This window comes from Zosterops lateralis (assembly GCF_965231275.1).
Source record: "Zosterops lateralis genome assembly, chromosome: 3".
Classification (NCBI taxonomy): Eukaryota; Metazoa; Chordata; class Aves; order Passeriformes; family Zosteropidae; genus Zosterops; species Zosterops lateralis.
In genome coordinates this window covers 40,607,116-40,634,711 of record NC_139764.1, presented here as the reverse complement: position 1 = coordinate 40,634,711, position 27,596 = coordinate 40,607,116, and the positions used below count along the sequence as shown (strand labels likewise).

At 37.5% G+C, this 27,596-nt stretch overlaps 1 protein-coding gene across 1 annotated transcript in view; it reads left to right on the top strand.

Moving 5' to 3' along the window:
• THBS2 (thrombospondin 2) overlaps nt 1–26,907 on the top strand; it is a gene marked incomplete at its 5' end in the record, with an annotated part of 31,182 nt that extends 4,275 nt beyond the window's left edge. The window contains 18 exons of the mRNA XM_083858332.1: nt 3,152–3,345; nt 4,130–4,270; nt 4,505–4,601; nt 5,313–5,483; nt 6,292–6,468; nt 7,225–7,398; nt 7,842–7,969; nt 8,084–8,236; nt 9,276–9,494; nt 12,409–12,516; nt 14,226–14,385; nt 15,830–15,948; nt 16,374–16,608; nt 19,360–19,587; nt 20,035–20,306; nt 21,286–21,383; nt 23,621–23,760; nt 24,440–26,907. Of these exons, the coding sequence (XP_083714458.1) occupies nt 3,152–3,345; nt 4,130–4,270; nt 4,505–4,601; nt 5,313–5,483; nt 6,292–6,468; nt 7,225–7,398; nt 7,842–7,969; nt 8,084–8,236; nt 9,276–9,494; nt 12,409–12,516; nt 14,226–14,385; nt 15,830–15,948; nt 16,374–16,608; nt 19,360–19,587; nt 20,035–20,306; nt 21,286–21,383; nt 23,621–23,760; nt 24,440–24,447 (2,822 nt within the window). The 3' untranslated portion in view covers nt 24,448–26,907. The remainder of the gene's footprint in view (nt 1–3,151; nt 3,346–4,129; nt 4,271–4,504; nt 4,602–5,312; nt 5,484–6,291; nt 6,469–7,224; nt 7,399–7,841; nt 7,970–8,083; nt 8,237–9,275; nt 9,495–12,408; nt 12,517–14,225; nt 14,386–15,829; nt 15,949–16,373; nt 16,609–19,359; nt 19,588–20,034; nt 20,307–21,285; nt 21,384–23,620; nt 23,761–24,439) is intronic.
• Between the last annotated feature and the right edge of the window lie 689 nt (nt 26,908–27,596).

The window sequence follows — 27,596 nt, the reverse complement described above, 5'->3', positions numbered from 1 at the left end:
TAAATTATACAGATTTGGGTTTTTTTCTTTTATCCTTCCTGGGAATTATTTAGTAAATAATTCAATTTGCAGTATTTTTACTTTTACTTTGCGACACCAAGAGAACACTAAAAGATGGAAATTTCTTGCGCAGTAATAGAAAGGAGCCAATAGCACCATGAGGCCATCAAAATTACTTGAGAGGTTTTTCTATGTGCATGTCAGATTCTGACATTGCCTATCCAGCTTAATTACATACTCACAGAGTGGGTCAGGTTGAAAAGGACCACAGGGCACCACCACTGTAACCTCCCTGCTCAAGGAGGGTCATCCAAGAGTGCATGGCACAGGAATGTGTACAGATGATTCTTTAATGTCTCCAGTGAGGGAGACTCCACAATCCAGTGCTTGGTCACCCACACAGTGAAGAAGTTCTTCCTCTTATTCAGATGAAACTTCCTGTGCATCAGTTTCTGCTTGTTGCCTCTTGTCAACAGAGCCTGGCTCCATCCTCTTTAGATATTTATACACCTTGATGAGGTCCCCTCTCAGCTGTCTCTCCTTAAGGCTGCATAGGCCCAGCTCCCTCAGCCTTTCCTTATAAGAGGTAGGCTCCAATCCCTTAATTAACTTTTTAGTCTGTGGCTGGACTCCAATCCAGGAGCTCCATATCTTTCTTGTACTGAGGAGCCTAGAATTAGACACAGCACTCCAGATGTGGCTGAGGATGAAGAGAGGGGAAGAATGGTTCTTCTCTGCCCATCTCTCCAGCCTGTTGAGGTCCTTCTGAAGGCCTGAATATCCCTCTAGGGTACTGGTCATTCCTTCCAGCTTTGTCTCATCAGTAAACTTGCTGAGGGGGCATCTGTCCCTGCATCCAAGTCATTGCTAGATGGTTTAAATAATACTGGGCTTGGTATTGAAACCTGGGGGATGCTGCTAACAACAATTACATTTGAAAAGCCATGAATGATGATACTGAGCACATTTTGATGGCTCACTCGTTTAACTGAAGTGCAGGCATTAAGATCACATATTTGTGTGTTGATGTCCCATGAGAGCAATGCTGATGTTACCAATGAAGTTCCTTGAGCCCTAAGGACATGAAAGGAGACAGGACTGTGTCTTCTCAATGTGTCTTTAAGCCTAGTATGGGAATGTAACATATGGTGAAATTGTGGCTTGGGAATGCTGTTTGGTTGAGGGTAGGAAAGTATGTCTGTAGTGTGGTTGCTGCAAATCCTTTAGGCAGGATTTATACACTGCACTGGATAGGAAAGATGACAAAACCACGCCTAAATAAGCACATCAATAAAATCCCTTCTTGAGTTATATCAAGAGAATGATATTTGCATATGGAAGGGGATGCACTTTTTTGGCCTTCTGGTTTCTCATTTTAATCATCTGGTCCTTAGGAAATTAGCAGGAAGCCAGCAGCAGAGAACTGATTTCCCAGTGATCCCCAGGCATCTTCTTTCAGTCACTGCCAAGTACCAGTAGGAAGTGAGGATTTAGTTCTTCTAACATAGTTTTGGTTTACGTTTCCTGCTGAGATTGCAACTTTATTAATGTCCTCAGAATGTTCCGGTCAGGGCACACTCCATGTTGGCTTGAAAAATATGAAATTAATGATCTGAGAAGTGCTGTGGGGGGATCTGAGAAATCTAGTGTTTCAATGTGGTAGGAAAATTGCATTCCTTCCAGGGAATCAAAAAGCGGCTGAAATAAACTGTTATGACACAGAGAGGTCTGATTTGCTATGTGGTTTTCTCCCATCCTGTAAATGAAACTGGACAATTGCTTCAACTTTGGAAAACTGCGAACAATTTTTTGTAGACCTTGGCTAGTGGCAGATGTTTCATAGCTAATTTAAAAGCAAATCAAGCCAATAATGTTTAAGTTTGGTTGAGAAGTAATCACTTAATGTCATATTGTGGGTTGGTTCTTTTTTCTTTTATTTTTAGCCTTCCAAATGGATGAAGAATACTTTGCTCCTGTTTTCATTTCCTTTTATATTTATATATAACACTTAACATTTCTTGGTAAAACATCAAATCAAGCCCTTAATATTTCTGAAGCTTTGCCACCTTTGGTGTTTTGTCAACACTGAATGGTATTGGAGTTTTGACCATATGTTTTATGGCACATGTTCCTGTGCTGTTTTCTTCTTTTTAAATTGCTATATCATTTGTTTGTCTTTTCTCTTTGGTAACTTCAAGCTATTCCAATATCAGTAAATCTGGCAGATAAGTCTTTATTAAGAGATAGAGAAGTATGGATTGCTGTATAGCTGGTACCAACTTTAGAGAAAGTGTCCATGAAATCCATAAGATACTTACCTGATGAAGATTTAAATGCTTAACTTCTGTTGACTAGGCAGCATATACTGTTTTATTTAGTTAGCTGTGTGCTTTTTTATTAATTAAAATCATGCCTTCTGTTTTGTTATTTTTCAGGAATTTACTGTAGACAGGAATGTCTTTTAAAATTATATTAGATCATGTCCAGTTCTCCCTGTCTAATGCATACAAAGTTCTGTTTTAATTACAATTTGCCTTTTGAAGGAGTGTTTGGAGTGACAAATCAAATCTGTCTGATCTTAGCTTGACCTCTATTTCACTTCAGAATGAAACTATTGTTATAAAAGCTCCTCTGAGCTTAACACTGGGTAGTGCAATATAGAACAGCCCAAAGTCTGGTATACATTGCATAATGGTCCAAATTTGATCCAACCATGGAATTTATGGACAGAATAAGGACAATGACTTTCTGCAAGGAAACTTTCTCCTGCCTTTTTCTCTGTCTTGAGGAAATGTGACAGGTCATGAAAATATCTGAAACCTTTTATGTCTGAGTGGATAAAATAGGTTTGCTTTTTTGATGTCCTTTTGTTAGACTTCTTCATAAATGAATATGTTGCAGTGCCAAAAATTTTGAAGTGAGGGCCATGTGAGACATAGCTTGGTTCGTAATTTTGAAAAGGGAAAGCCTATAATTGGAACCAGCTGACATCTAACCCCTCTTTTCTTGGGTATAATAAGCATGAAGCTGTGCCAAAATAAATGTGTTTAAACCCTACCCATGGGTGCCAATCTGTGATTTCAGCAGGAATCTGTAATCTGTGGGAGAGCTTTGTATATGCTGCTCTTCTCTTTCCTTCTTTTGCTACCAGCTGAAGTGAACACCATCAACGAGAGCACTGAAATCCTTCACTTGAGCCCCGCGGTCACAAGCGAGTACGTGGGTGAGAAGCCGGGGAAGGCCGAGTTCTGCGACCGCTCCTGCGAGGAGCTGGGATCCATGTTCACGGAGCTCACCGGCCTGCGCATCGTGGTGAACAACTTGGCTGATAACCTCCAAAAAGTGGTAGGTACCTGCAAGTCTGGAGGAATAACAGAGGTCTGCTGTGCAGTGCTCCTTCCTTCCTTATTTTATGCTGGGGCATTTAATAGATTTTTGTATCACATATGAACACCTGTTAGTATATCTACATAATGTAAAGATGTCATTTTTTCATTGAGACTAGTTTGGTAGTTCTTGAGTATGGCAGTTTGGGCTGGCTTGGCTTTCACAGACTGGGTTTAAAAGAGCACACATACACCTGCACTCATACACAGGGGAAATCCTTCTAAAGGTTTGGAAATTGAAAGCTAGCAATCCCAACTTTGCTTTCATACTGGTAAAACCTTATCATATTTACACCATTTATGAATACATCAGTAAGTGGCTACATGGGGTACCTAAACTGCAAGTAAATGTATGGGATTTTCATAGTCGAAGTATGATGGTGATGTTTTGCTGAAGTCTGCCCTTCTTATTCTGAATCAGCTAATTATTTCTGAAGGAATTTTATTAAAGATGCCATATGTATCGAGACTAAAATCTTCTCACCTAAAGATGAGCTGTATTAGAGAAAAGCAAAATGGTTAAGAACAGATTTTCCTTAGTATTGTGTGACTGTGTTTGTACCATTGCTAGAAGAATAGCTCTGCAAGACTTCAATACTTAAGATCATCTTCCTTGTGTACATAAATATATAAAAATACATTTTTTGATGAAAGAATAAAGTCCAGTCATGTCTCAGTTTTGTGTATTTAAAACAGTTTGCTTATGAAATACACAATTTCTTTTCATTAACCTCATCTTCTAGTCTGAAGAGAACCAAATTATGTGGGAACTGATTGGGCCTAACAAAACAACGAAGAACCAACCAGTTTGCTGGCAGGATGGCCGTGTCTTTGCAGATAATGAAAGCTGGATTGTGGATAGCTGCACCAAGTGCATTTGCCAGGTAAAGTTTTGGAAATATTCTTCTTCTCTGCAGAAATGGAGTTCCAGCTCAGCTGTCCACGTCAGGTCATATTTACTTAGAGCTTGGCTGGACTTAATGACATTTATAAAAAGTAGTTCCTATGCCCATGATAGAACAAAGCAAAGCATTTCAACACATGAAACTTCTCCAGATGCCCATTGTCATTTACCTCTCTGTGAGCATAAATCAGTAAGTCGATTTCTTTGCTTTTAGGATTCCAAAATTGTGTGCAATCAAATCACCTGCCCAGCAGTCTCTTGTGCTGATCCAGCTTTTGTTGAAGGTGAATGCTGTCCAGTCTGCTCTCACTGTGAGTATTTAGCTGAGGAGAAAGATAGATAATCTTCAGCATTGTTTAAAATTACAGGTAGTGTTTTTGAAAGCTCAAAACAAGTAAGATGTCAAGGCAGGTAAGATCAAATGTAGAACTTGTATGTATGCAAATATCATACAAACTAACTTGGGTGCTTGAAGTTACCCTCTGATCTATCTTCATTGATTACATTGGTTGCTTAGAATTAAGATAATAACCTGCTTAGCTACCTTGTGCCTAAAATGTTAAAAGCATGCTTCTCCCCAGTCATGTTTCACATTTTTTTGCCCATTCAGAGCATGGGCATATTCTTACAGTGTGCTCTTGATCTTGTTCACCATTACACAGTTCTCAAAGGAGGGGCCACATCTCATCTTACTGACCTATATTCTGAAGCCAAAGGAAGTTTGGACTCGGGTTTTGGCTCGGTCCATTCTAGAGATAAGATGTTCTTCCCTCAAAGATCAGTGCTTCCTGCAAACATACTGCACACAAGTTCATGAAGATCTAGGACTTTTATCTGAACTAACTGCTCATTATATTACATCATAATTCCATAATTTCAGTGGCAGCTTGGGAAAGCAAAACTAGAAAAGGAGAGATCTAAATGTTAGAGTACATACTCTGTACAAAAAGAGAATATCTTCTATATAGGATAATGGAGCAATTCTCAAAGCTGAGCACTTTCTCTTACCTTTTGCTCTGCAGCTGATGACAGTGAGGAGGGCTGGTCACCGTGGTCAGACTGGACAAAATGCTCAGTTACCTGTGGCTCTGGGACACAGATGCGAGGAAGGTCGTGTGATGTCACCAGGAGTGCTTGTACAGGCCCACACATCCAAACTAGGATGTGCAGCTTTAAGAAATGTGACCATCGCAGTAAGTAATAAATTGCTTCCTTTTTAAAAGCTTCTTTGCACATTTCAAAGCAAAACCAAGTTTAGTCAGGACAGTATGTACTTGACAAAGCCTATATGCGCAACTAAAGTAGCTGTCATTAGATTCTTTGCCAATTTTCCCCTTTCAAATATTCCTCCCTTTCCTGACAATTTACTAGGTATGTACATTCTGGGATCAGCTATATTAAAAAGAAAAAAAGATGATGAGTGATCCTTTCTTTAACATTACGGAGTCTTTTGTTTGAACTCAGTTTGGAGACAACACTTAGTTTGTAAAGGCTGTGTTTACATCTGCCATTCATTGATTGTTGGGCCACTCTATTAACTTAGCTGTGTTTTAGGAATACAGTAATCAGGGAAGATTTCTGGAAAATATCAAACTGCTTTTATATTTAAGGCACTTACAAAGATGATTTTCTGGAAGTGTAGTTAATGCTATTGCAAGGGCCTGTGATATCCAGGCTAATACAGTACCTAAAGCAATATCTAGCCGCTAGATGTCCAAATGTGAATTTTGAACGAATGTTTGTTTCATTGGAAAAGTTTATTTTTGAGTAAAATGTCTGACATAATTGTTAATCATACATTGGTTACTGAAATTCCTGAGAAAACTCTTCTTGAGTACCTGAGCTGTTATGCTGGGCTTTTCCCACAGTGAAATGGTGGGAAAGAGATGGGGCATTCATCAGATGTGGTGAGAGGCTCATTAGAAGGCTGACCTCACAAGTGAGTTTGTTTTACTGCTGCAGGTGGGCTGTTTGCTTGAGTTTTGCTCTTTTCTCTGGCAGTACGTCAAGACGGTGGCTGGAGTCACTGGTCTCCCTGGTCTTCCTGTTCAGTTACCTGTGGGGTGGGAAATATCACCCGCATCCGCCTGTGCAACTCTCCTATTCCCCAGATGGGTGGGAAAAACTGTGTGGGGAATGGGCGTGAAACAGAGAAGTGTGAGAAGGTTCCATGTCCAGGTATGTCTGTAGTCTGGAGTCGAAAGCAACACAATAATATAATGAATTCCTTCTCTTTATTCAGATCTTAATGGCAGTGAATTTTTATGATGGAAATTTTATAAAACCATTTAATCTTATGAGTGAAATAACACACAAGGGTGTTTTGAAAATGAAGACAACAAGGCAATCTTCCAAGTTATAATTTGTCTTTAAGTATTAAGAGTTTGAGAAATTTCCTTTTTTGTGTGTATCTCTGCATATAAAAAATAAACACTTCCTTTCTAAAAGGAAGCTGTCTCTGTACTTGTTAGGAATAGACATTATCCCCCAGTAGTCAGATATCTTTGATATTTGTGCATGCATTTTTTACACATTTGACACAATTAATTGCTATTATAATTCTTTCTTATTTGTCTACACTTCAAAACCTTTTTTAGAGACCTTTCATTCCATATACTTTCACTTTCCTTTCATATAATTTCTCCTTCTTTTTTTCTCTTTGCATATCCAGTAGGCATGGCATGCTGTTTTGAATTATTGGCCAAAAAATGCCTATTGGGTTTTTTTCAGAACTTGGGTATTTTGAGCAGTTGGGTATTTTTCATTTGTTTGTTTCTGAAATATTGCTATCTCAGTGCAAACATCTGCCATCATCTTCCTATGTACATAGTGAGAAACTGTCTCTAGTTAGGGGTCTGATGAATAGTTGTTGTCATTGACCCCAGATGTCCCCACTTTATTGCCTGTAATTCTCTGCTCTTTCACATATCTTAGTGAATGGCCAGTGGGGTCCTTGGTCTCCGTGGTCTGCCTGCACTGTTACCTGTGGAGGAGGAATTCGTGAGAGGTCTCGCCTCTGTAACAGTCCCGAGCCACAGTATGGGGGAAAGCCATGTGTGGGAGATACCAAGCAACATGATATGTGCAATAAGAAGGATTGCCCAATTGGTTGGTATTCATTCTTTATTCAGTCTCAGTAATTATTATTACTGTTATCTCTTTAAAGGGTAAATATGAAGTGACACTACAGGAATCTGCTAATTATACCTTTGTTTTAGTAGAGGACCTTTAACTGTTTTGACTGCAGTTTAGTGAGTTTTTATAGATATTTGCGATACCAACTTTCTTGGACGAGTATTCCTTTCTTAAATAGGGATTGAATATGCTATTCTGTCTTCAACTGGATGTAGCAATCTGTAATTTTTTTCATATTAAATCAATAGTAATTAGTCTTAAGTGCACTTAATAACCCTAACTTTAGGGGGTTTATATGAGTCTGTTGCATCAAGTGTGATTTAAGCTAATGATAAGACAATGCATGTTTCTTAAATGAAGTTTTACATGCCTTTTATGCTCCTTACTTAATTTTCAGTTTTGTGTGTCTTTGCTAGATGGGTGTTTGTCAAATCCTTGCTTTCCTGGAGCAGAATGCAACAGTTACCCAGATGGGTCTTGGTCATGTGGGGCGTGCCCAGCAGGATACCTTGGCAATGGGACTTTCTGTGAGGATCTTGATGAGGTATTGGCTTTGTTTCCATTTACATCAGGAAATCACCATGAAAAAATTCATTATTTGCGAATCACACAACCATCTAATTGGCTTCTCCTTTTTTCTTTCTTTCTTTACCTACAGTGTATAGCTGTGTCAGATGTTTGCTTTAAAGTGAATCAGGTCCATCGCTGTGTGAACACAAATCCGGGTTTCCACTGCTTGCCGTGTCCTCCACGCTATAAAGGAAGCCAGCCCTATGGAGTAGGGCTCGAAGTTGCCAAGACAGAGAAGCAAGTAAGTGATATTGAAGGCAATTTGATGGCTTTGAGTAATTCTCATCTGAAATATCTTTGAATGACGGCGTAAGATAAACTTGGGTACCAAACAAAAATAGCCTGAAATAAATAACTGTTAGTTCAGAGTATTTTTGTTTTGAGAAAGAAAACACTGAATTTGGGGTTGGCTTTTTTAAGGGTTTGATTTTCTTTAGGCATCTTCACAGTTGTACCAAATGAGACTAAAATTCCAGGAGCAAACATTTCCCTGCTTTGCACTCCTTTCTCTGAGATTAACGTAGTTGTTCTGGAGAGTGGAAACTGAAGAAGTAGGATTGTTTTTTCATAAATATAATGCTATTAATCTCAGTATTATCAGACAAATGTTTGAAGTTCTCCCTCCCTAAATTCCGTGGGGCCAAAGCTTATCAGCGCTGAAGGACAGCAGGAAGTAGAAGTGAGGTTGAAGACTACAGTTTCCTAGAAAAGACAAAAAAGTTAAAGTCATGATTTGCCTTCTCTTTGTTGCTGGTGAATCAATCTGTGGTTAGCTCAGCTTGTGAATTCTGCATGTGAACCAACCATGTAAGATTGCCAAATACTGTAAATGAAAAATAAAGTGAGAAGGAAGAGGTAACAAAAACCTATGTGAGGTGAACACAGGAATTCCTTAGGGTCTCTGGTTTAAGAAAATAGTCCTTTTATGCTGTCAGGCAGAACACTAAAGAAAGGAGATGAGTACAATTTCTTTTCTGTGGAAGGTAATTTCTGGGGTTTAATGACATCTTGAAGAAGGCAGATACAGTGCTGAAATTGTTAACCACTTTAACTGCTTTTTAAATAATGTTCAATTTTTTTCTGTGGTCTGTTTTAATAATTTTCATTGAACATATTTGTTGAAGTTGTGAACTGACAGAGCAGTATGATTTACTAACCACAATTAAAACAAAGTTCCTGTCTTCAGACCTCTAAATAACTGGTCTGATGTTGACAAAGTTGAAGCACACACAGCTGGCTGTGATTATCAGGTTTCAGTAAATATGCTTCATCCTTTACAGGTCTGTGAACCTGAGAATCCGTGCAAGGACAAGACACACAGCTGCCATAAGTCTGCAGAGTGCATCTATCTGGGCCACTTCAGTGATCCAATGTACAAATGTGAATGTAGGACAGGTTATGCTGGTGATGGACGCATCTGTGGTGAGGATTCAGATTTGGATGGCTGGCCTAATAATAACTTGGTCTGTGCTGCTAATGCAACATACCACTGTGTGAAGGTAGGTGAAAAAGGTTGATCAAAATGCCACGTGTTAGCAAAATGTTCACTTTTTCCTAAATGGTTGCGAGTAACCCTTTTAATTCCTGAAGTTGTGGTTGCTTTCAGTAAGCTTTGACTGTTAGAGCATGCTGGTTATCTAGGAGATGCTGTTATTCACTTAATCTGTATTAAATGTGTATTCACTTGATCTGGTAAGATACAGTAAGGAATTCTCAAATTTAAATCTAGAGTCCTCTGCTTTGGATTTCTTCTTACTCAGAATACATGGACAATTAGGATGCTTGTGAATGGAGTTAGCACACTGAGCAGGAGTTGCCTAAAGCTTGGGTGTGAAGCACAGCTAGTGAGAAGCAAGCAGGAATCTCAGGGCCCACAAGAGTGTGAAATCCTACCTGCAGGGCTTGTAAAAAGACACTGGTAGCCATGTAAGGGCTAGAGTTCAAAATGCTGTCTTGAACTACCCTTCCTTTTAAAGAGTTAAGCTGACCACACATTGTGAAAACTGGATTCAGAGCCTGAGATAATTTTTAACAATAGGAGCCTAAGAGAGGAATAATGTGACTAATTAGAGGAGTTCTTATTGCAAAGACTCACAGGGGCAGGATGAGAAATTCAGCTTCTCTCACCCTTCAGAGATGTGAAATCCCAACTCTCACCCTCCCAAGGGGAATGACCTGACCATTGGCTCTACACCTGGCTAATGGGACCTGTCCGATCTTGTTGTGCTGTTGTAGTGAACAATGAAATATTACTACATCAGTGAGAAAAATCAGCATCAGGGAGCCTAAAAATGGTGGCATGTAGGTTTAGGAGGGTGTGTCCACATGGTATGTTCCCTGGGACCTGGTTCTGTTCTCATCTGAAGCACACAGTAAGTCCTTCTTGGTTTATTGGCCTGAGGTTCCTTCCAGTGGGAATTGCTCAAAAATGGTGAACCTCCTCACAGAGGCAGATTATCCTGATGCTGTGTGAAACCAGGCTGAAAGTTGTTCCACCAGTTTAACAATGGCCCAAATAGCTGAGGAGTTAAGGCGCTCCCTGACACGCAATTCCCTGGATCCTAGTTCTGAGTGGTGGCCTTGCTGATGGTTGAATGACAGGCACAATACAGAGGGACATACAGTGTTTGCAGCAGCAAATTAAGCAACTGGGATGGAGGAGTTTTGTCAGAGTAGAAGGCATATGCAGGGGTTTAGTTTTAAACACCTGCACTTGGGACCTCTGACAACACTGTTTTACCTGTATATGTTCATCTATCTGCCTGACACAAGTATTTTGCTTATCAGTGATGGCTGTAAGGGCAAGCTTTCTCTTCTGAGGTTTTGAGGGTTTCTTTTCCCACACCTGAAACATTTTTGCTTCTCTTTCTTTCTCCATGTTAAAATGATCTACCTATAAATCTTCTTAATGTTCTAGCGCAAAAACTTCTGCTTAAAAAATGAGGAAAGAAATGCAAAAATGACTGAGCTCTAGACTACTATGGTTATTAAAACGAATACTGACCAAGAGACTAGGAAAGCTTGAAATCAAGGCTGTTGGAGAGAATAAGTCACTCAAGGGAATCTGGGCTCTATCAGCCAAAGAGTTTCAAATATTGGTGGAAATTTGGGTCTCAAATGTTGGTCTTCTTCTCTGTAATTGATACCTGTTCATTGTGGATTCAGCCAACTTAGCTGTTGCAGCTAATATATACTTCTTTCAGTTCCTGTCATCAGAATTTGCACATGTTCACTCATGATGTAACACAAAGCATTAGTTTTGATTAAACACAACATGCTGAACCCATTGAGGAAAAAAAAATGTTTTTCCAAAGATTATTCCATGTTTTGAGTAATATGTGTTGATCTAATAGATACAAGTACTTCATTTAAAGGGACCTCTCCACCCACCAAAAAAAAAAAAAAAAGCCCTTAAAAATGCCACAAATTTTCAAGCCCTTAGGTAAAAATTTTGGGGATTTGATATTTATCACAATATTTCAGTTCTCTTTTTCTTAAATTGTCTACTATTAGAACCACTGAGATTGAAAACATCCTACTATAATATTAATTTTTTAGAGTATGCGTTACAAGAGATATTTCTACATTCTTTTGACAGATTCAGTTTTGAGTGAAATAGATCTGGAATGTGAGTAAAAATGAGAATAATGAAGTGTGTTTTCATAGATGTTTTTATGCCTCGCAAGTGGTAGAATTGCAATCTGTTTTAGCTGATTTTAGTATTTTAAAAAAATGCACGTTAAAATTTGGCAAGCTATTTTACTCTTATTTTTCAGTGTAAGTTAAGAATTGTTTATTTGAAATAATCGTTCTTTACAAAGCTGTGATGTGAAATAAAGAGATATGTTTGTCTATTATTTTTAAAGCCATGGGAATACAAAGGTACTGTTTTGCAGAACAGTATAAGGACACTTTTCAAAATCCTTTCTTAGAGTGTTCTCCTTCATTGTTGTGTAGTACTTTCCATTGCTATGTAGTAACTTTTTATATGAACAGCTGTTTCTGAAGACCTTCTCTTGGCTTGTTTTTTTATTTTTCTGGCAATAAAATCTGGCCATTTTTTATGTAATCTTCAAACATATCTCATGAATTGTCTATAAAAAGTTGTTGTAAGAGTGCATGTCTGTGCGTGTGGTGTGTTTGTTCTCTCCTAGTTCCCTCAAAAATTTACTAGAAACGTCACTTTAATAGCAGCTGGGAAATAGCATGATTTGCAGCTGCATTTCACTTACTTTACAGTATGAAAGCAGCAAATGAATTACCTTTGGCAACAAAAAAAACAGGCACTTTGAAAAGTACTTTGCTGATTGCTCTTGTTTTATAGTCTCTGGTGTACCTTTATCTACTCTTCTACCCAGGCAAGTTATTGTGACATAAAGTAAATGTAACTTATTGATTATTTCTTTTGACCAGGATAACTGTCCCCTTTTGCCTAACTCTGGCCAAGAAGACTTTGATAAAGATGGCAAAGGAGATGCCTGTGATGAGGATGATGACAATGATGGTGTTGAAGATGACAAAGTAAGATGTGTATCTTTCTGCAGTACATTTGACCTAAACATCTGATTTTAAGGAAAACCCTTACAATAGATGTGAACTTTATCATTCAGAGCTTCAGCTGAGTTATTCTGCACTTCCTTCCCTAAATGATGCGTAGTGCAGAGTAAAGCTGTGTTCAGTCAAAGGAGAGTAGTACTGTACAGAGCAAAGCACTCTGGGGAACCCCAGGAACTATGTTCTCTCTATCAATTTAGAGTTCAGTTATGTACATGAAAACAGTTTAATGAAAAGTGGAATTGGATTTTTTTATGTTATAATGGGAGAATGACAAGTCTACTGTATTTGAAAAGGTAGTAAATATTACATATATGATGTTATTTTTATTCTTTGTAACTGCTGGTACACAGCTGGTATCAAAGGAAAATGATGGGAGAAAAATAGCCTGATTCATACTTTCCCTCAGATCTGCCCAGAAGACAAATTCATTTACCTGCCGAGCCTAAAAGATAGATGCTTAGTCTAAAATTGTTGTCTTGTACATTCAACAAAAAGATAGAGGCACTTTGAGAGTTTGCTTCACCCTGGCTTTTCAGAACATGTTTAGGATAAGTGAATTGGTGTTAGAATTTTACTGTTCCTCTGTGTTCCCTTCAGAAGGAACCTAGATGATCCAGAGCTTCAGATGGTTGAAGTTGGGTAAGAGCTATGTTCATTAGGTCTCCATTTGGAAAACTTTAAAAAAAAAGCCACCAAGAATCATTTGATAAAATAATGATTTAGTATGTGTATTTTTAAAATTGTAGATAGAAATTGTTTTATGAACAGCATTAGATTTTGACTTGCCTCTATATATTGCCCTTGAATATATGAAATGTAGGGTTTTTCTATTTAGCAGAGGAAAAAGTTGTTTAACATTTTTTTTCCTTATAGCCTCCCTTCAGATTCCATGCCACTGATGTAGCCCTCACTCCCACTGTTTTGGTTTTCTCACACTGAATACTTTCTTATGCCTGTGCAAAAGTCCATGTGCAATTTGGGAATGTGTGAAATGTAGGAATTATTCTTCTGGCAGATCTTGAAACTAAAGTGATTGGAAATTTTCAAAATTCCATTAAGAGGTCTCAGGTGTTATGGTCTCAGAGAAAAAGATTTTTGGTAAATGAGAGTATCTAATTTTAACATTTAAAAAAAAAAGTTGCATTTTATTATCTCGTTCAATAGAACAAAACCAACAAAAAGTCAATACTTGTTTAAATGGAAAAATCAAAATATGTGATAGAAACTTGAAAATACTAACACTGGTTTGTTCAAAAAAAGTCAGAGTAACAATGCTAGTTGTTTCTTTTTCAAAAGTTATAAAATGCAGCTGAAGTTGACCTGACTTGGTAACATATTCTGATTTTTTTTTCCTAAGTACATGTACCAGTGATACACCTTTATTTAAATGTCTGAGTACAGTTTCAGTTTGGCATGAGAAATGCCCATTTCTCTCCCTGTAAGATATGGAACACAATTCCCATGTTTTGTGCAAAACAGACAGTGAACCAGGCTGTCCAGATGCCATCCTGTTACCATCATGGCCTTCAGTATAGGTGCACCTTGTCTGTTGAAAAAATAATGGATCAATATTTGATTTTTAGATTCTGTCCAAGATGAACAGGGGTTACCACTTCATAGTATGCTCTCACAAGTTGTGATTTATATTGTGAAACCTATTTTTTTCTTGCCAGGACAACTGCCCTCTTCTGTTCAACCCTCGCCAGTTTGATTATGACAAGGATGAAGTTGGTGACCGCTGTGACAATTGCCCCTATGTGCACAACCCTGCTCAGATTGACACAGACAACAATGGGGAGGGTGACTCATGTGCTGTGGACATTGATGGAGATGGTATGATTTCACTTTTGAGAATTAGGTGCTGTTCCACAAGCGCACTTTGCTTTATGTCCAGTAAGATGGGCTACTTGCTTTTATACATGGAATAAAATTTGGTCTAGCAGCTCAAAAATGTAGGAGAAAACAGAGAAGGCTGAGGTTCATCTGTGTGGTATAGTTGCCCATACAGTTCCTAAATTACTACAATTAATATTACTAAAGAATAAATCACAGCAAGTCTTTATCAGCGTAATCTTAAAAAAAAAAATCTGCATCTGTGTTCCAAAGTAATCAGGGTCTGATATGATGCTTCTGTTGATTTTTCCTTTTAGGGAGGGAAAAGAACATCAGAACATTCACACAGATAAGACAATATCCATAGTAAAGTAATCTGCTTTTCTCTGAATGTATAAGTATGCAAAACTCACAGTAATTCAAATACACATTTTTTTGTATGTCTTAAAATATTGTTAAAAGTGCTTATTTCCTCCACCAGTACATTCTTGTATAGCCCAAATCTGATCAGAATTAAGATACGGGGAAAACACCTATATTGTTCAGAAATCATATCCCTGTGGCATTTCAAATGTATGAGGATACAGAAATACTAAAAGTTGACGAAATCTACTTTGGGTTTTCCTCGGTAGTGTTTAAACATTTGGATGCTTATCTGACCTTAGCTTCTGAAGATTTTGAAATTCTCTCATCCTCCTTTTGATCATCATTCATACTAGTACTTATGGTAGTTCTGCATTTGAAGAAAAATACAATCTCATGTTATTGGCTGAAAGATTATGGAAATATACAGGGACCATGTAATATGGGGAAGTGTCCTTGTATCTTTCACAGACAGATATGCCAACATGTGTTTGTTTCTTTTCTTTTCATCTTACAATTTTGAGGTAGATTGTTTGTTTTATAATGAAATTTCCTGAGGAGGAACAGTTTCTTTTGAAAATTTGGCACACTATACAATTAATGATGCACGTGTTCTGGTACAATAAAGTTATTTAATGCTGAGGCAGCTGAATATTAATACAGTTGTTTCTATACAAAAGTTCAGAAGTTTGAACCTGATATAACTGTGTGTTCTATGCCATTTCTCAGAGTGTGGGAATAAAATCCAAAACAAATTATTAAAAAAAAAAAATACCCCACCTCTTTACCTGTTATTCCATGAAAAGAACTAAATTCTTAAAACATAATCAGCCCTTATTCTTCCATAGAAAATACATACAGAAAACTTTGCCATAACAAGAAAAATGGAATTGATACCATAATTTTTTTCTAATATTAGTCTTAACTATTTGTAGCAATGATGTTGTAGCAGTCAGAAAGCTTATGAGCCCCTTTAGAGCCTTGCTTCTGTATTGGTGACTCCTACAGTCTATGGCTGTCTGCATTGGATGTTGTATCATTTTGATTTTTTTCAATATTTTGTTGGGTTTTTTTCCCCTAGACATTTTTAATGAACGAGATAATTGCCCTTATGTCTACAACACAGACCAGAGTGATACAGATGGTGATGGAGTTGGTGATCAGTGTGATAATTGTCCATTGATGCATAATCCAGACCAGGTAAATGATGAAAATAATTTCCTTAATGGTAACATCAGAACAAGGACAGAGAAAAGAACACAGGAATTGCTATCAGTCCCTGTATGGAGCAGCTGAAGAGGTGGATCTGTATTGCTCAGTTTCGCATCTCATGTTGTGAGATCCCTTTGTATCAGAGGAAAGGGATGTACAGTGATTGCTTTAATCCATCTGCAAATAAAGCCCTGTCCTGCAAATACCCTGGGGACCAGACCTTACCCACTGATAGAAGAATAAGTAACCATACTAGCTTGAATATATGCTTGTGCTTTAAGCACTGTTGTCATTGTGGTATTTGTCACTACAGAAGCCCTTCAAGAGAAATGTTGAACAGTTAAGTACCAGGCTGTACTTTTGTATTGAGTAAAAATAATAAAATTACTCTGTACAATTCTTTTTTTGGGTAGACTGATGCAGATAATGATCTGGTTGGTGACCAGTGTGACAATAATGAGGACATAGACGAAGATGGCCACCAGAACAACCAGGATAACTGCCCTTACATCCCCAATGCCAACCAGGCCGACCACGATCAGGATGGCAAAGGAGATGCCTGTGATCCTGATGATGACAATGATGGTGTCCCAGATGACAGGGACAACTGCCGCCTCAGATACAACCCTGATCAGGAGGACTCAGATGGTAAGAACAAGGTCGTATGAATCTCATTTGGCTCTTAGTATCTGATTTTGGTCTTGGAGTATTAACATCTGGTGAAGAGAGACTTGACAGCAAACTGAGCCCCTTTTGACATTTGAGACACCATGGAATTTGATGGAACTGAACTGGTTGGTTAGAGCATTAGGAAACATCTTAGACAGGAGCTCAAACATGCACATACATAATTATAGAAGAAAATCTTTAACAAAATTTTAAAACCAAAAGATTCTGTGTTTTTGTTAATATTCTTATCTTCACATTTAATTGAAATACCAAAAGTGTCAGAAAATATTTCAAATAGCTTGAATTACAAATGTCTTAAAAGTGAGCTGTTTCACTTTCAAAACACATTGCCATCTGAAAATTAAAATGGAAAAAATATGCTTTGCTGCTGTTTTATTTTGAAAAACAGATTATTTCTTCAGGATTTTTCAAGTCTAAAAGTATTGTTAATTTTTAATTATTTTTTTAATTGACTCCTGAGCAGCTCTTCTTAAATTTTCTTTACAGACTGTTTTAAATGTCTCAATGATATATATCACAGTTTCAAAAATGGATATGTAATTGCTCTTTTTTCTATTTTTTTGGTTTCACAATTATAATTTTAATTTTGAAAATGTTTATGATCCTTTGAAAACCACCAAATATGTTTACAATAATGACCCTTGCATAAAATGCAGGTAAGCAATTTCTGTTCCAAATTAGACATCTTGCTAAAGCCATTCCTTGGCTGTGCTGTAGCAATTGAAAGCAGAATTGATTAGCTACACAATATGTCTTTAGGTACATTTCGAAAGATATGAGCCTTGTCTGATTTCCTGGTAAGACAATGGCTGTCAGTAGGAAGTTTCTGGTTGGTAGTCACTAGTAGCTCTTAATTTATAAAACCTTTCAGTCCTATAATATATGTCCAGAATATCTTTGTACTTGCCAGTCCCTGGGATAGGGCCTTAACTTCATAAATACAGAATAAGGGTGACCCCAAGATGAGATAGTTTAAGTCATCCATTACCTGGTTCTTGTAAAGGAAACTACATTGTTGTATGGATTTAACGATTCAGAAAAAGCATATATTTAATCAGTTTAGCCAGCTCATCACTTTCATTAGCAGCAGGTCCAACAGAAATCTTGGAAAAGGGGTAAATAAAGCCAAAACTTGCTCCCATGCTCTTGAAGATGTGAGTTTTAGCATATCAGGATGAGGCCCTGGAGAGAGCTATTGGATGTGACTGGATAAACAAACACTTTCTAACTTTCCTTGACAGGGAATGAATGTTGTCAGCAGCAACTCACTACCAAATGAACATCAGCTGGACTTTTAGTGAATAATTAGATTCTTCTGTGAATTATCTCTTTGATTTGGCAAAAGAAACAAAATAGGAATTTTCTCCAATTTCCCTTTTCTCCAATGAAAGCAAAGACAAACAGGTGGAAGAACACATAGCTGGTCAGGATTTGGAGTTGTCTATGGCAGATATCCAGGGTGGAAAATGGGGCCATTTTACCACGTATCTGATCTGCAGAGAGCCCTGAATTACTAGATATTTCAATTTTCTCTAATTACTCTTTTCTTTTTGACTATTGCCTAAAACTCATTCTGCTTTCTGTCTGAAAGCTCCATACTTGGGTAGTGCTGTGTTGATTAGTCCTGGTAATGTGGCTTTCCATTTTTCTGTGAAACATCTAGTAGTAGGTCAATATTGAATGAGCTGGGTCATTGCTATTTCCCACTGTGTTAATTCCCATGTGCTTAAGGCAATATAAAATATTGGGGGGAAAAAAAGCAAGCAGATGTTCTGCTACGGATAATACCTTATTAGTTGGCAGCACTGGTTTTGCATTAGTACCCAGTGTAATATTCCGTAGTTTCTGTCATAAAAGTTGGAGCCATTTGGGAAATTGTTTCTATACTTGTCTAGCCAAGCTTTTCTACATTATTTTCAGGTCTTTGTGCTATTGTATGCCATGGAATAACAGAGTCATTGGCAACGAGCTTTTTAATAGATGCCTCCTTTCACTTCTTGCTATTTGAGGCAAGTCACATCTCCTGGTTTCCATTAATATTATAGGTACACTAAGAAAGGAAATAATTTTTCATTCTAAAATATTGAGTGTAGTAGAAGTGTTGAGCAGAAGCACAACTATAGATGAGCTGTACTTTTTTGTTCTCTAAAAAACTTCCTGTAATTCATATAAAAAAACTTAATTTTTTCATTCCTCTGAGGCTAGTCCTGTTGAATGCAGTGCTGCCTTCTTTTCTCATGCATTTTTCTGAAGCACTATGTTTTTATAAGTCAAATTGTTCTACCTACAAGTGGAAAAGTGTCTAATCATGTATGCATATTTTACTGCAATACTCTCCCTCCTTTTTGATGTAGAGGTGACACATTTGCAATCTGAAGTATCTTAGATGGATCATTGCCAGAAGAATCTTAAGACAGTGATAAGAGTCTGAAAAAAGTTTAATATGATCAACAATATATTAAGATTTATTAATGTGTGGAAGATTAAGATTTTAATGGTATTCTTTGAATTGATTTGCACAGCACATATTAAAATGTGGTGTTGTATCCACATCTGGAAAAAATCAAACTGAAAATGTAGTGCAAGCATTAGTGAATTACATCAACATAGCAAACTTCCAGCTTTTCCCACCCTCATTCCAAAGTGTTTAATAGACTGGGGCTGGATAAATTGCTAACAATTGCCTCTGCTTATTCACATTGCTTACAGGTGATGGCAGAGGTGATATTTGCAAAGATGACTTTGACAATGACAATGTCCCAGATATTTATGATGTGTGCCCTGAAAACAATGCCATCAGTGAAACTGATTTCAGAAAGTTCCAGATGGTCCCTCTGGACCCCAAGGGAACGGCTCAGATTGATCCCAACTGGGTTATTCGCCACCAAGGCAAGGAACTGGTGCAGACTGCTAACTCTGATCCTGGAATAGCTGTAGGTGAGTATCAGATGTCAGTCATCATCTTTGGAAAAATAACCAGTGATTCTGTGATAAGGGGGGAAAAAGGTAGATAAATACACGTTTTTGGTGCTGAAAACTTCGGACTAACCATGGAGCCAGTGTATATGCCCAAAGTATAAACAGCTCTATGCTGCCTGCATTTGTTGTCCATTCATCTCATCAATGACTGTAACATACATTAAATACACAATAGAAAAAAATTATATAAGTATAGTGCCTGCTGTCTTCAATGCCCCTTGTAAGCAACTTCTCTCCAGAAGTCTCCATGCAGGCAAGTGTTATTACCTCCTCTTCTACAGGCAAAGAAACTGAGAGCTACCACTTATGTCTCCTGCCAAAACTCAGGATGTAGCTGGGATTCTTCAGTATGTAACTGGACCCACCATGGTAACTCAGTGGTTTGTCCCTGTTGTCCCCTCCCAGGCTATGACGAGTTCAGCTCTGTTGACTTCAGCGGGACATTCTACGTTAACACAGACCGTGACGATGACTATGCCGGTTTTGTGTTTGGCTACCAGTCCAGCAGTCGCTTCTACGTCCTGATGTGGAAGCAGGTCACACAGACCTATTGGGAGGACAAACCCACCAGGGCTTATGGCTATTCTGGTGTGTCTCTCAAAGTAGTGAATTCAACAACTGGTACTGGTGAACACTTACGAAATGCTCTCTGGCACACAGGAAACACTCCTGGACAGGTGAGAAGTTAAAAACTTCAGGCCAACAAAAATATTTTAAAAATAAGGGACATGTCTCAAAAAGAATTTCCTTTCACACCTCAATTTTTGCAGATGTTTATCAGTTTTTCTTCAATTCCCTTAGTAGTAGTGTAAATAGTAACACATGCATTGTATTTCAAAGAAAATCACATGGATAAGAGGAAAGATGAGGTGTGATCAAAAGGAAAATGAGGGAGATGTCTCAGTTATGCACAAATCCTTTGTTACTTCTGTATTGGCATTTGCTTCTTTGGTGTTCCAGCTTGTTTGAATTATACATGGTTTAGAGTACAGTAACCAGAGACAGAAAAAGAGAAAAGACTTTAAAAAAAATAGAGAAACTGCAGCTGTTCCAAATGGAAGAAATGTTCCAATGGAAGAAACTTGTGCATTCTGGAAATTAGGTTAGTAGGGCTTCACATGTGGATAGGAATTGACAGGATTGATACTGAGTGGAAATTTTCAAGGAGCAGCCACAGGCAGTAACATCCGTGCAGGCTGCAGTTCCTCTCTGTCACTGGAGGCACTCATGCAGCATCAACCCTGTCAGCCTGGTTGTGTGTATGTGCAAACCTGAAGAGTTACAGAAGCATTTGGACAATACTCTTGGACACATGATGTGACTCTTGGGGATGGCCGCGAGTTGGATTTGATGATCCTTGTGGGTCTCTTCCAATTTGGCTGATTCTGTGGCATCAAAAGGAAGTCAAGGTTTGATGCTGCAATGGTCTTCAGTGACTCTAGCTATGAAACTGCAGATCAATAGCTGATCAACAGTTTAAGACAGAAATTTCCATTACTCTCACCCCATAAAAGAATTCTTTTGATGATACAGTCAAATGTTAACTACTTTCAGTTCCACACTCTGCAGAAAACAAGCTTTGGCAGTTACTATGGTGGACGTAGAGTTACTGGGGCAGGGTGTGTTTCTAATAAGGCATTTGTATTTCTGCTGTAGGTGCGTACTTTGTGGCATGATCCCAAGAACATTGGCTGGAAAGATTATACTGCTTACAGGTGGCATTTGATTCATAGGCCTAAAACAGGATTAATAAAGTAAGAAATATTTCCTCTACATTTTCTAGTAGCAGTGCTTTTGTCTCTTTTGATTTAAAAGCTATGTTACCAGTTTCATTGTTGTTTCTGATAATTTTGTTACTTGTGTGACAGTTTGCCCAACATTTTGGGAACATTTTGTTATCTTCAGAGTAAGTTATTTTCCTTTTCAGATGTATTTAATTTAGTCTGGATGGTTCAATATTTACATCAGCTAAATACCCTTAAATTAAAGAAAAAAAAATAGACCTCTCTCTCAATAGCTTTTCTGTCAAGAGACCAAAAATTTCTGAGCAAAACTCAAAGCAAGATTAGAACATGAGATTGCTCCCCAGCCTGTGGAATTTCAGTGAATGAAAATAATTATAAACATGAGCATTGCCTCAGGGAAGTAGGCCAAGGGCCTGTCTACTTCAGCATCCTGTCTCCCATAGTGGCTTAAATAAGACACTGCAGAAATGGCCATGAGCACATCTGTAATGCACACAAGGAGCTGTGGCAAATGACTTTCTGTGGAGCCCAGCTGTTTAGCTTATGTTCCAAAGACTGAGCATTAACTGCCCGTGTCAGTTTTATCTTCTACTAACTACTGGAGATGTAATGGATATTTTTCATGGGGTAGAGTCAGACCTTACCTCCAAAAGTCTTGCTTCTGCTTATGTGCAGGGGGTTTTCATTTGTCTGTGAAAGACAAAGTGTAGGCAAATTAGGATAGACTAAGTTACTCCTCTCTTTCCAAGAAAAAGGTTTCTTTATGCTTCAGTGTATAGTGCAAAGAATTGACTGATATAGGTCAGAAGGAAACTTGATTTTTTTCATTCATGTTGCTGTTACCTGTAACAGCAGATTCTTCCTTTACAGAATGTACATAGTGTCAGACAAATGGTGTTACCACTGGTATCACACTGGATCAATCTAGCATGGCAAATTCAGTGCTTTGGGACATTAAATTCCTTCATACTTCAGTGTTTTCTGATAGAAAATTAATTTTTTCACTAACGTAGTCATGAAACTACAGAAATATCAATTCCATGTGAACATGATCAGAGCTATGTAATTTTTTGATAGGTTGAATGAACTATTAAACTCTTCCCATATGTTTTGGATTCTTGATATTTTGAGAATTATATTAAATAGGATTACATGAACATGAAAATCTGTCATTTTTTTTACTGTTCTTTTCACCATCCATTAAATACTGATCTCATGGAGCCATTTCATACTTGTCTTTGTGCACTTTTCAGAAAATAGAACACTTTATTACAAGTGCTGGACATGCATTTCTGTCTAAACAGAAATCTGCCCCCACCTAACCCCCTGAGTTCTGGGAAGCTGCTCAAGTGTTTTCATCCTCATGTGAAGCCATCTTGCTGTGTGTAACTAATGTACTGTCAATTGAAGCAGGACAATAATCCCTGCCTCCAAAGACTAGTCTCATTAACAAACTATAGAGTAATTTCTCATTTGGCCCAGGAGACTGAGAGCCTAAAAATCTAGACTATCTCAAGGTCTCCCAGGAGAAGTAGAGGATACAAGTTTGCAGAAATGCAGTCTCTCTGATAAGGAAAGAAAACTAAGTGCTGCCTTTCGAGGTCTTTTTGTCTCCAGGGTGTATGCCTGAAATACTAAAAAGACCTCCAAAACCAAAAAAAAAAGAGTTCTCCTTTTCCAATTTAATATTAGTCTAGCTGTTTGTGTCCAAATCCTTCCAGCTTTCATTAAGCTTTTTAAATGTCTGAAATTGAGATTCAGTATGTCTCCAATTAATTTTTTTTTTGACTCTGAAGGGATGATTCTTCTAATTTCTGATGTTGGCCCTTGCACCTAAAGATAAATAAATCAGCTGTTCACACAGCTGCAAAGACAGCTTTGCTCAGTGATGTGACGAGGCCATGTGCTAACCCCTGAGTTCATTGAGACAGGGGCTTATCAGTGAATGCTAGTACATGACATAGTTCATTCCAGGAGACATGACTGTTCTAAATAAAGAACTGGGAAATCTTTTGCAGATGGTGTGCATAAAATCACTTAAGGAGCAGCCCCATTGCTTCTGATTAATGTGTTGTGGCTGCCAGCCAGGTGGGTGTGAGATAGAGATGAGAAGTGATCCCTACAATGATTTTGGGTTTTCTGGTGCCTTCTCAAAATTAATTCTGTTCAAGTTTTAGAGACTGCTATCAGCTCTTACACTGGACACTGTAGTAGCTTCTTTGTTTAATTTATGTTCTTCTTTACAGAGTTCTGGTTTATGAAGGAAAACAAGTCATGGTGGATTCTGGACCAATTTATGATACAACTTTTGCTGGTGGACGATTAGGTCTTTTTGTCTTCTCTCAAGAAATGGTCTATTTCTCTGACCTCAAATATGAATGCAGAGGTTAGTTACAAAAAATGTCTGGAAGATGCTTATGCCTTTCATAACTTGTGGAACAAGCACAAAGTGTCTAAATGAGAAGTATCCTCTAAATGAAAAGCAATCTGTAATATCATAGCATGGCATAAACCTTTGGTGAAATGCCATGAATGCCCCTTGACCCTAAAAGTAATCTCAATTTGAATAATAAACCCCAGATGTTTAATACTATGCACCTGGAAAAAATGAGGTAGAAATTTCTGAGAAAGACTTGCTTAGAATTCCGTCTGTATATCCACTGTCCTCTGCAGGCTATTTCAATATGTCCTGCAGGCAGAGAGATACTTCTGGATCACCCCTCTTTCAAGAGGCATGGAAAAGAGAGCAGAGCTTTAATGAGCATGTCTGTCTGTAATGCCTTGTCTGAAATATTTTGAAATACAGAAAATGCTTTTCCAGGTTTTCTTGTATATGGTTTTCTATATACATTTACATACATACCTCCACATACACATGCTTGGCTCTCTCTATATGTAGGCACATGTGTTTTTATATAAATGTCCTACCATTTGTAGGAAAATGAGGAACAGAAAGTATTGTGCTGCATCTCTTTAGTGTATCATGGTGGAGTTCTTGTGTGATTGAATTCCTAACCAAAAAAAAAACCAACCGCAATTAATACATTTTTTCCCATTTCTTTCAGATGCTTGAGCAATGGTTGCTGCATTACCAGCAAAGTACTGTAGATGCTATGCAACCCAGACACCTCAGTACACCCTGGTACTCCCAGTTTCTATTTTTGTGTACCTCCTGCCTTCTCTCCTCATGCTCCACTCTCCAGGATCCTCCCAGTTGCCAGGAGTGCTTCAGCCACCCTTCCACCCAAGTGCCTTCTCACAGCTAGGACTAATGAAACCTAAACGTGAACGTCGGACCCACCACTGAAGCAAAAGCAGATTGATACATTAGAACACTTCTGTAGAGTGAAAACTTAGCAAAACTTGTTTGTTTACTTGTCTTTTTTAAAGAATGACGTTTACATATTAAAATGTAATTACTTAATGTATTTATATATATGGAGAAAAAGAGGGGGGGATGATGATTATCAGTCGTTATGTTTAAGTGAGGAAAAATGTGTCTTAAATTTTTGGGTGCATGGTTGACACTTCCTTGCTCTGATCAAGACTGGACTTTAGTAACACAGAGCTTCTGGGTCTAATTTTAGCAAAGTAATGGAGGGCCACAACAACAGTGAAAATTACTTTGTATATTAAAGATTAATTATGAACGTTTCTTGATTCAAAAAGGTGCTTAGTTGATAAGGACACTCTTAGTAACACTCTTTAAAATTATTATTGGTAGAACTGTGAGATTTGCAGCCTACAGCATTCTTTAGTAGGGGCTTTATTTAGGCCAAACAGAAACTTTTATGTGAAAGAGAAGAGTGATTAATTTAAACAACTGAAGCTATCACTATTGTCTGACTTTAAAAAAAATTATTTCCAGTTGCCCTGTTTTGATCATATTCTGCATTGCCTTGTAATAAAGAATATACCATGACCATGTGGAGCAAACTGAACCTGAACCACTCTTCCACCTCTGCTGCAAAAAGCACTTTGACCTCCTGAATCCTGATGTGGGTTTTTGAAAAGGTGGCAATGCCACCATTACCTTATTTGGTAACATATGAACTTAAGGTTCCATTTATAAATATTTTGTTAGTATTTATTGTGATTATCACACCAAGCTACTTTCTCTGATAAATGATTTTAAAGCATATAATCCATCAATAATGCATTCACAAATATTGATATTTTAAAGCTATTTTTGAAAGTATATCACAATATGTAGATATTGTCTAAGCATGGCCTACACTTAAGTATAGTTCCATGGGTTATAGTCATGTATACTTTAAAGTTAAATGAATAATAATAAGGAATTTACAAATGGAACCTTAATATATATCCAGTTACCCTAATTTTAATATTTTTGTGTTGTTACCTATGTCTGCTGTATATAGAACTTCTTAAATGATGCTGAAGGGGTACCAGTGTTTATTCTAAATAGATACAACAGTTACTCAGATAAACAATAGTATAGACGTGTTTAACATTTTTTGTTTTGTTTAAGATGTATGAGCTTTGTTCACAAAAAGAACACAGGCTGGTGTAATTTTATTCATGGATGGGATACCTGGTAGAAGAGTACAGTACCTCTGCCTTCTTCTAGGGCACAGTGAGCTAAATGTCGAATCAATTTTTCCCTTGAAATAGATTTTGTGGCTATATTCATTAGACAGGAATCAACAGTTGCTGGCTTTATTGCACATTTTATAGTACTCATATTATCAATTTTTTTTAAAGTTTATTTCAGTTTGTTTTGTTGCTGGTTTTTCTTTAGTTTTGGATTTTTTTTTTCTTGTTCTCACAAATTCTCTTCATGAGGTTTTTAAATATTTCAGTTTCTTTCAGTGTTTCAAATGGCATCCCCAAGTTCCAAGCAGAAGGGAGGATGACTTCATTAAATGTAATGAGTAATGGCTGTGTAGGGTTTTTTGTTTTGTCAGAGAGAGACATCAGTTTAGGGATGAAGATGTTAATATTTGGACTGTATCATAATTTTCCTATTCTATGTAAATTATTTATGATGGGTTTTTTTATTTCTTTCTTTTTTTTTCCTTGCAAGTGTGTGTGAGAGAGTGAGATTGATGAAGTTTCCTTTTGTTTTGCCAAAGATTGTAAATAATTATTTATTTGTTTACAAGGACGGACATTTATCAATTGACGTCCTGATTCATTTAGTCAGATCCTCATTTTTATATATATATTTTAAGAAATTAATAATAGGAAATAAACTGTAAAAAGGTTTTATACTCCAAAATCTCTTTACCTTTTTTATAATTACAGTTTTTCTTTAAAGAAAATATTCCATTCCGCTAAGCCCTTAGTTAAGCCTCTTGCCTTGCTGTAAACCAGTTCACTTCAAGCAAACCAGGAAATATGTTGCTTTACCAAAAAATCACTGACTGTCTTCTAAGATTGTAAACAGCACATTTCCTAGTATCTCTGACAAGACATCATTTCCCATGAAGTCTTTATCTGGCAAACAGTCACAAATTTTATTTATAGCATTGTGAATGAGAAATTTTGGTCCTGCTTCTCTGTATTGTGTCTTGGCCCATGTGTTTGAACAAATATATCTTATTTTGCAACTGCTGCTTTTGAGTCCCATCTGAGTCATTGGGATTCGTTGGTGTGAGTTGGGAGTGCCTTCCTGCTGGGGAATTTCAGGAACCAGTGAATCATCACAAACAAAAGAGAATAAAATACAAGAAAATACTTCTTAGCAAGAGCCATCTTTCCGATGAGTAGAAACTAGTCAAGGGGAATTTGAATTGGATTAGGAAAAATAAGAATGCCCAGCATGTCAATATGCCAGTTTTGAGATGTGAACACAAATTCTGACTTTTCTTGGCCTTACAACTCTCCCAGCTATTTTATTTCCTTGGCTTTTGATTCTCATGAGAATACTTGAAACATTACACAAGAAGGCCATGTACTCTTCAGTACATTTTTTGATAAGCCCTTTAGGACAATACAAACATTCAGTCTTACAGACAGCTGTAAGGACATCAATGATTGACATTATTGAGCTAAGAGTGATCAAGAACTTGTTATCCACTTTCTCAAGGGTTTTGTAAAACTCTGATATGGATCTTCATGAGAGTTTTGAACATGAGAACTTATTTATGCTTCTATGGGAAAAAAATCTCTTCATGGCACCAAACACAACCCCCCACAAAACTAAAAAAGGGAAATAAAATTACAAAATGTGTGAAAACATAACAGCACCACGTTAGC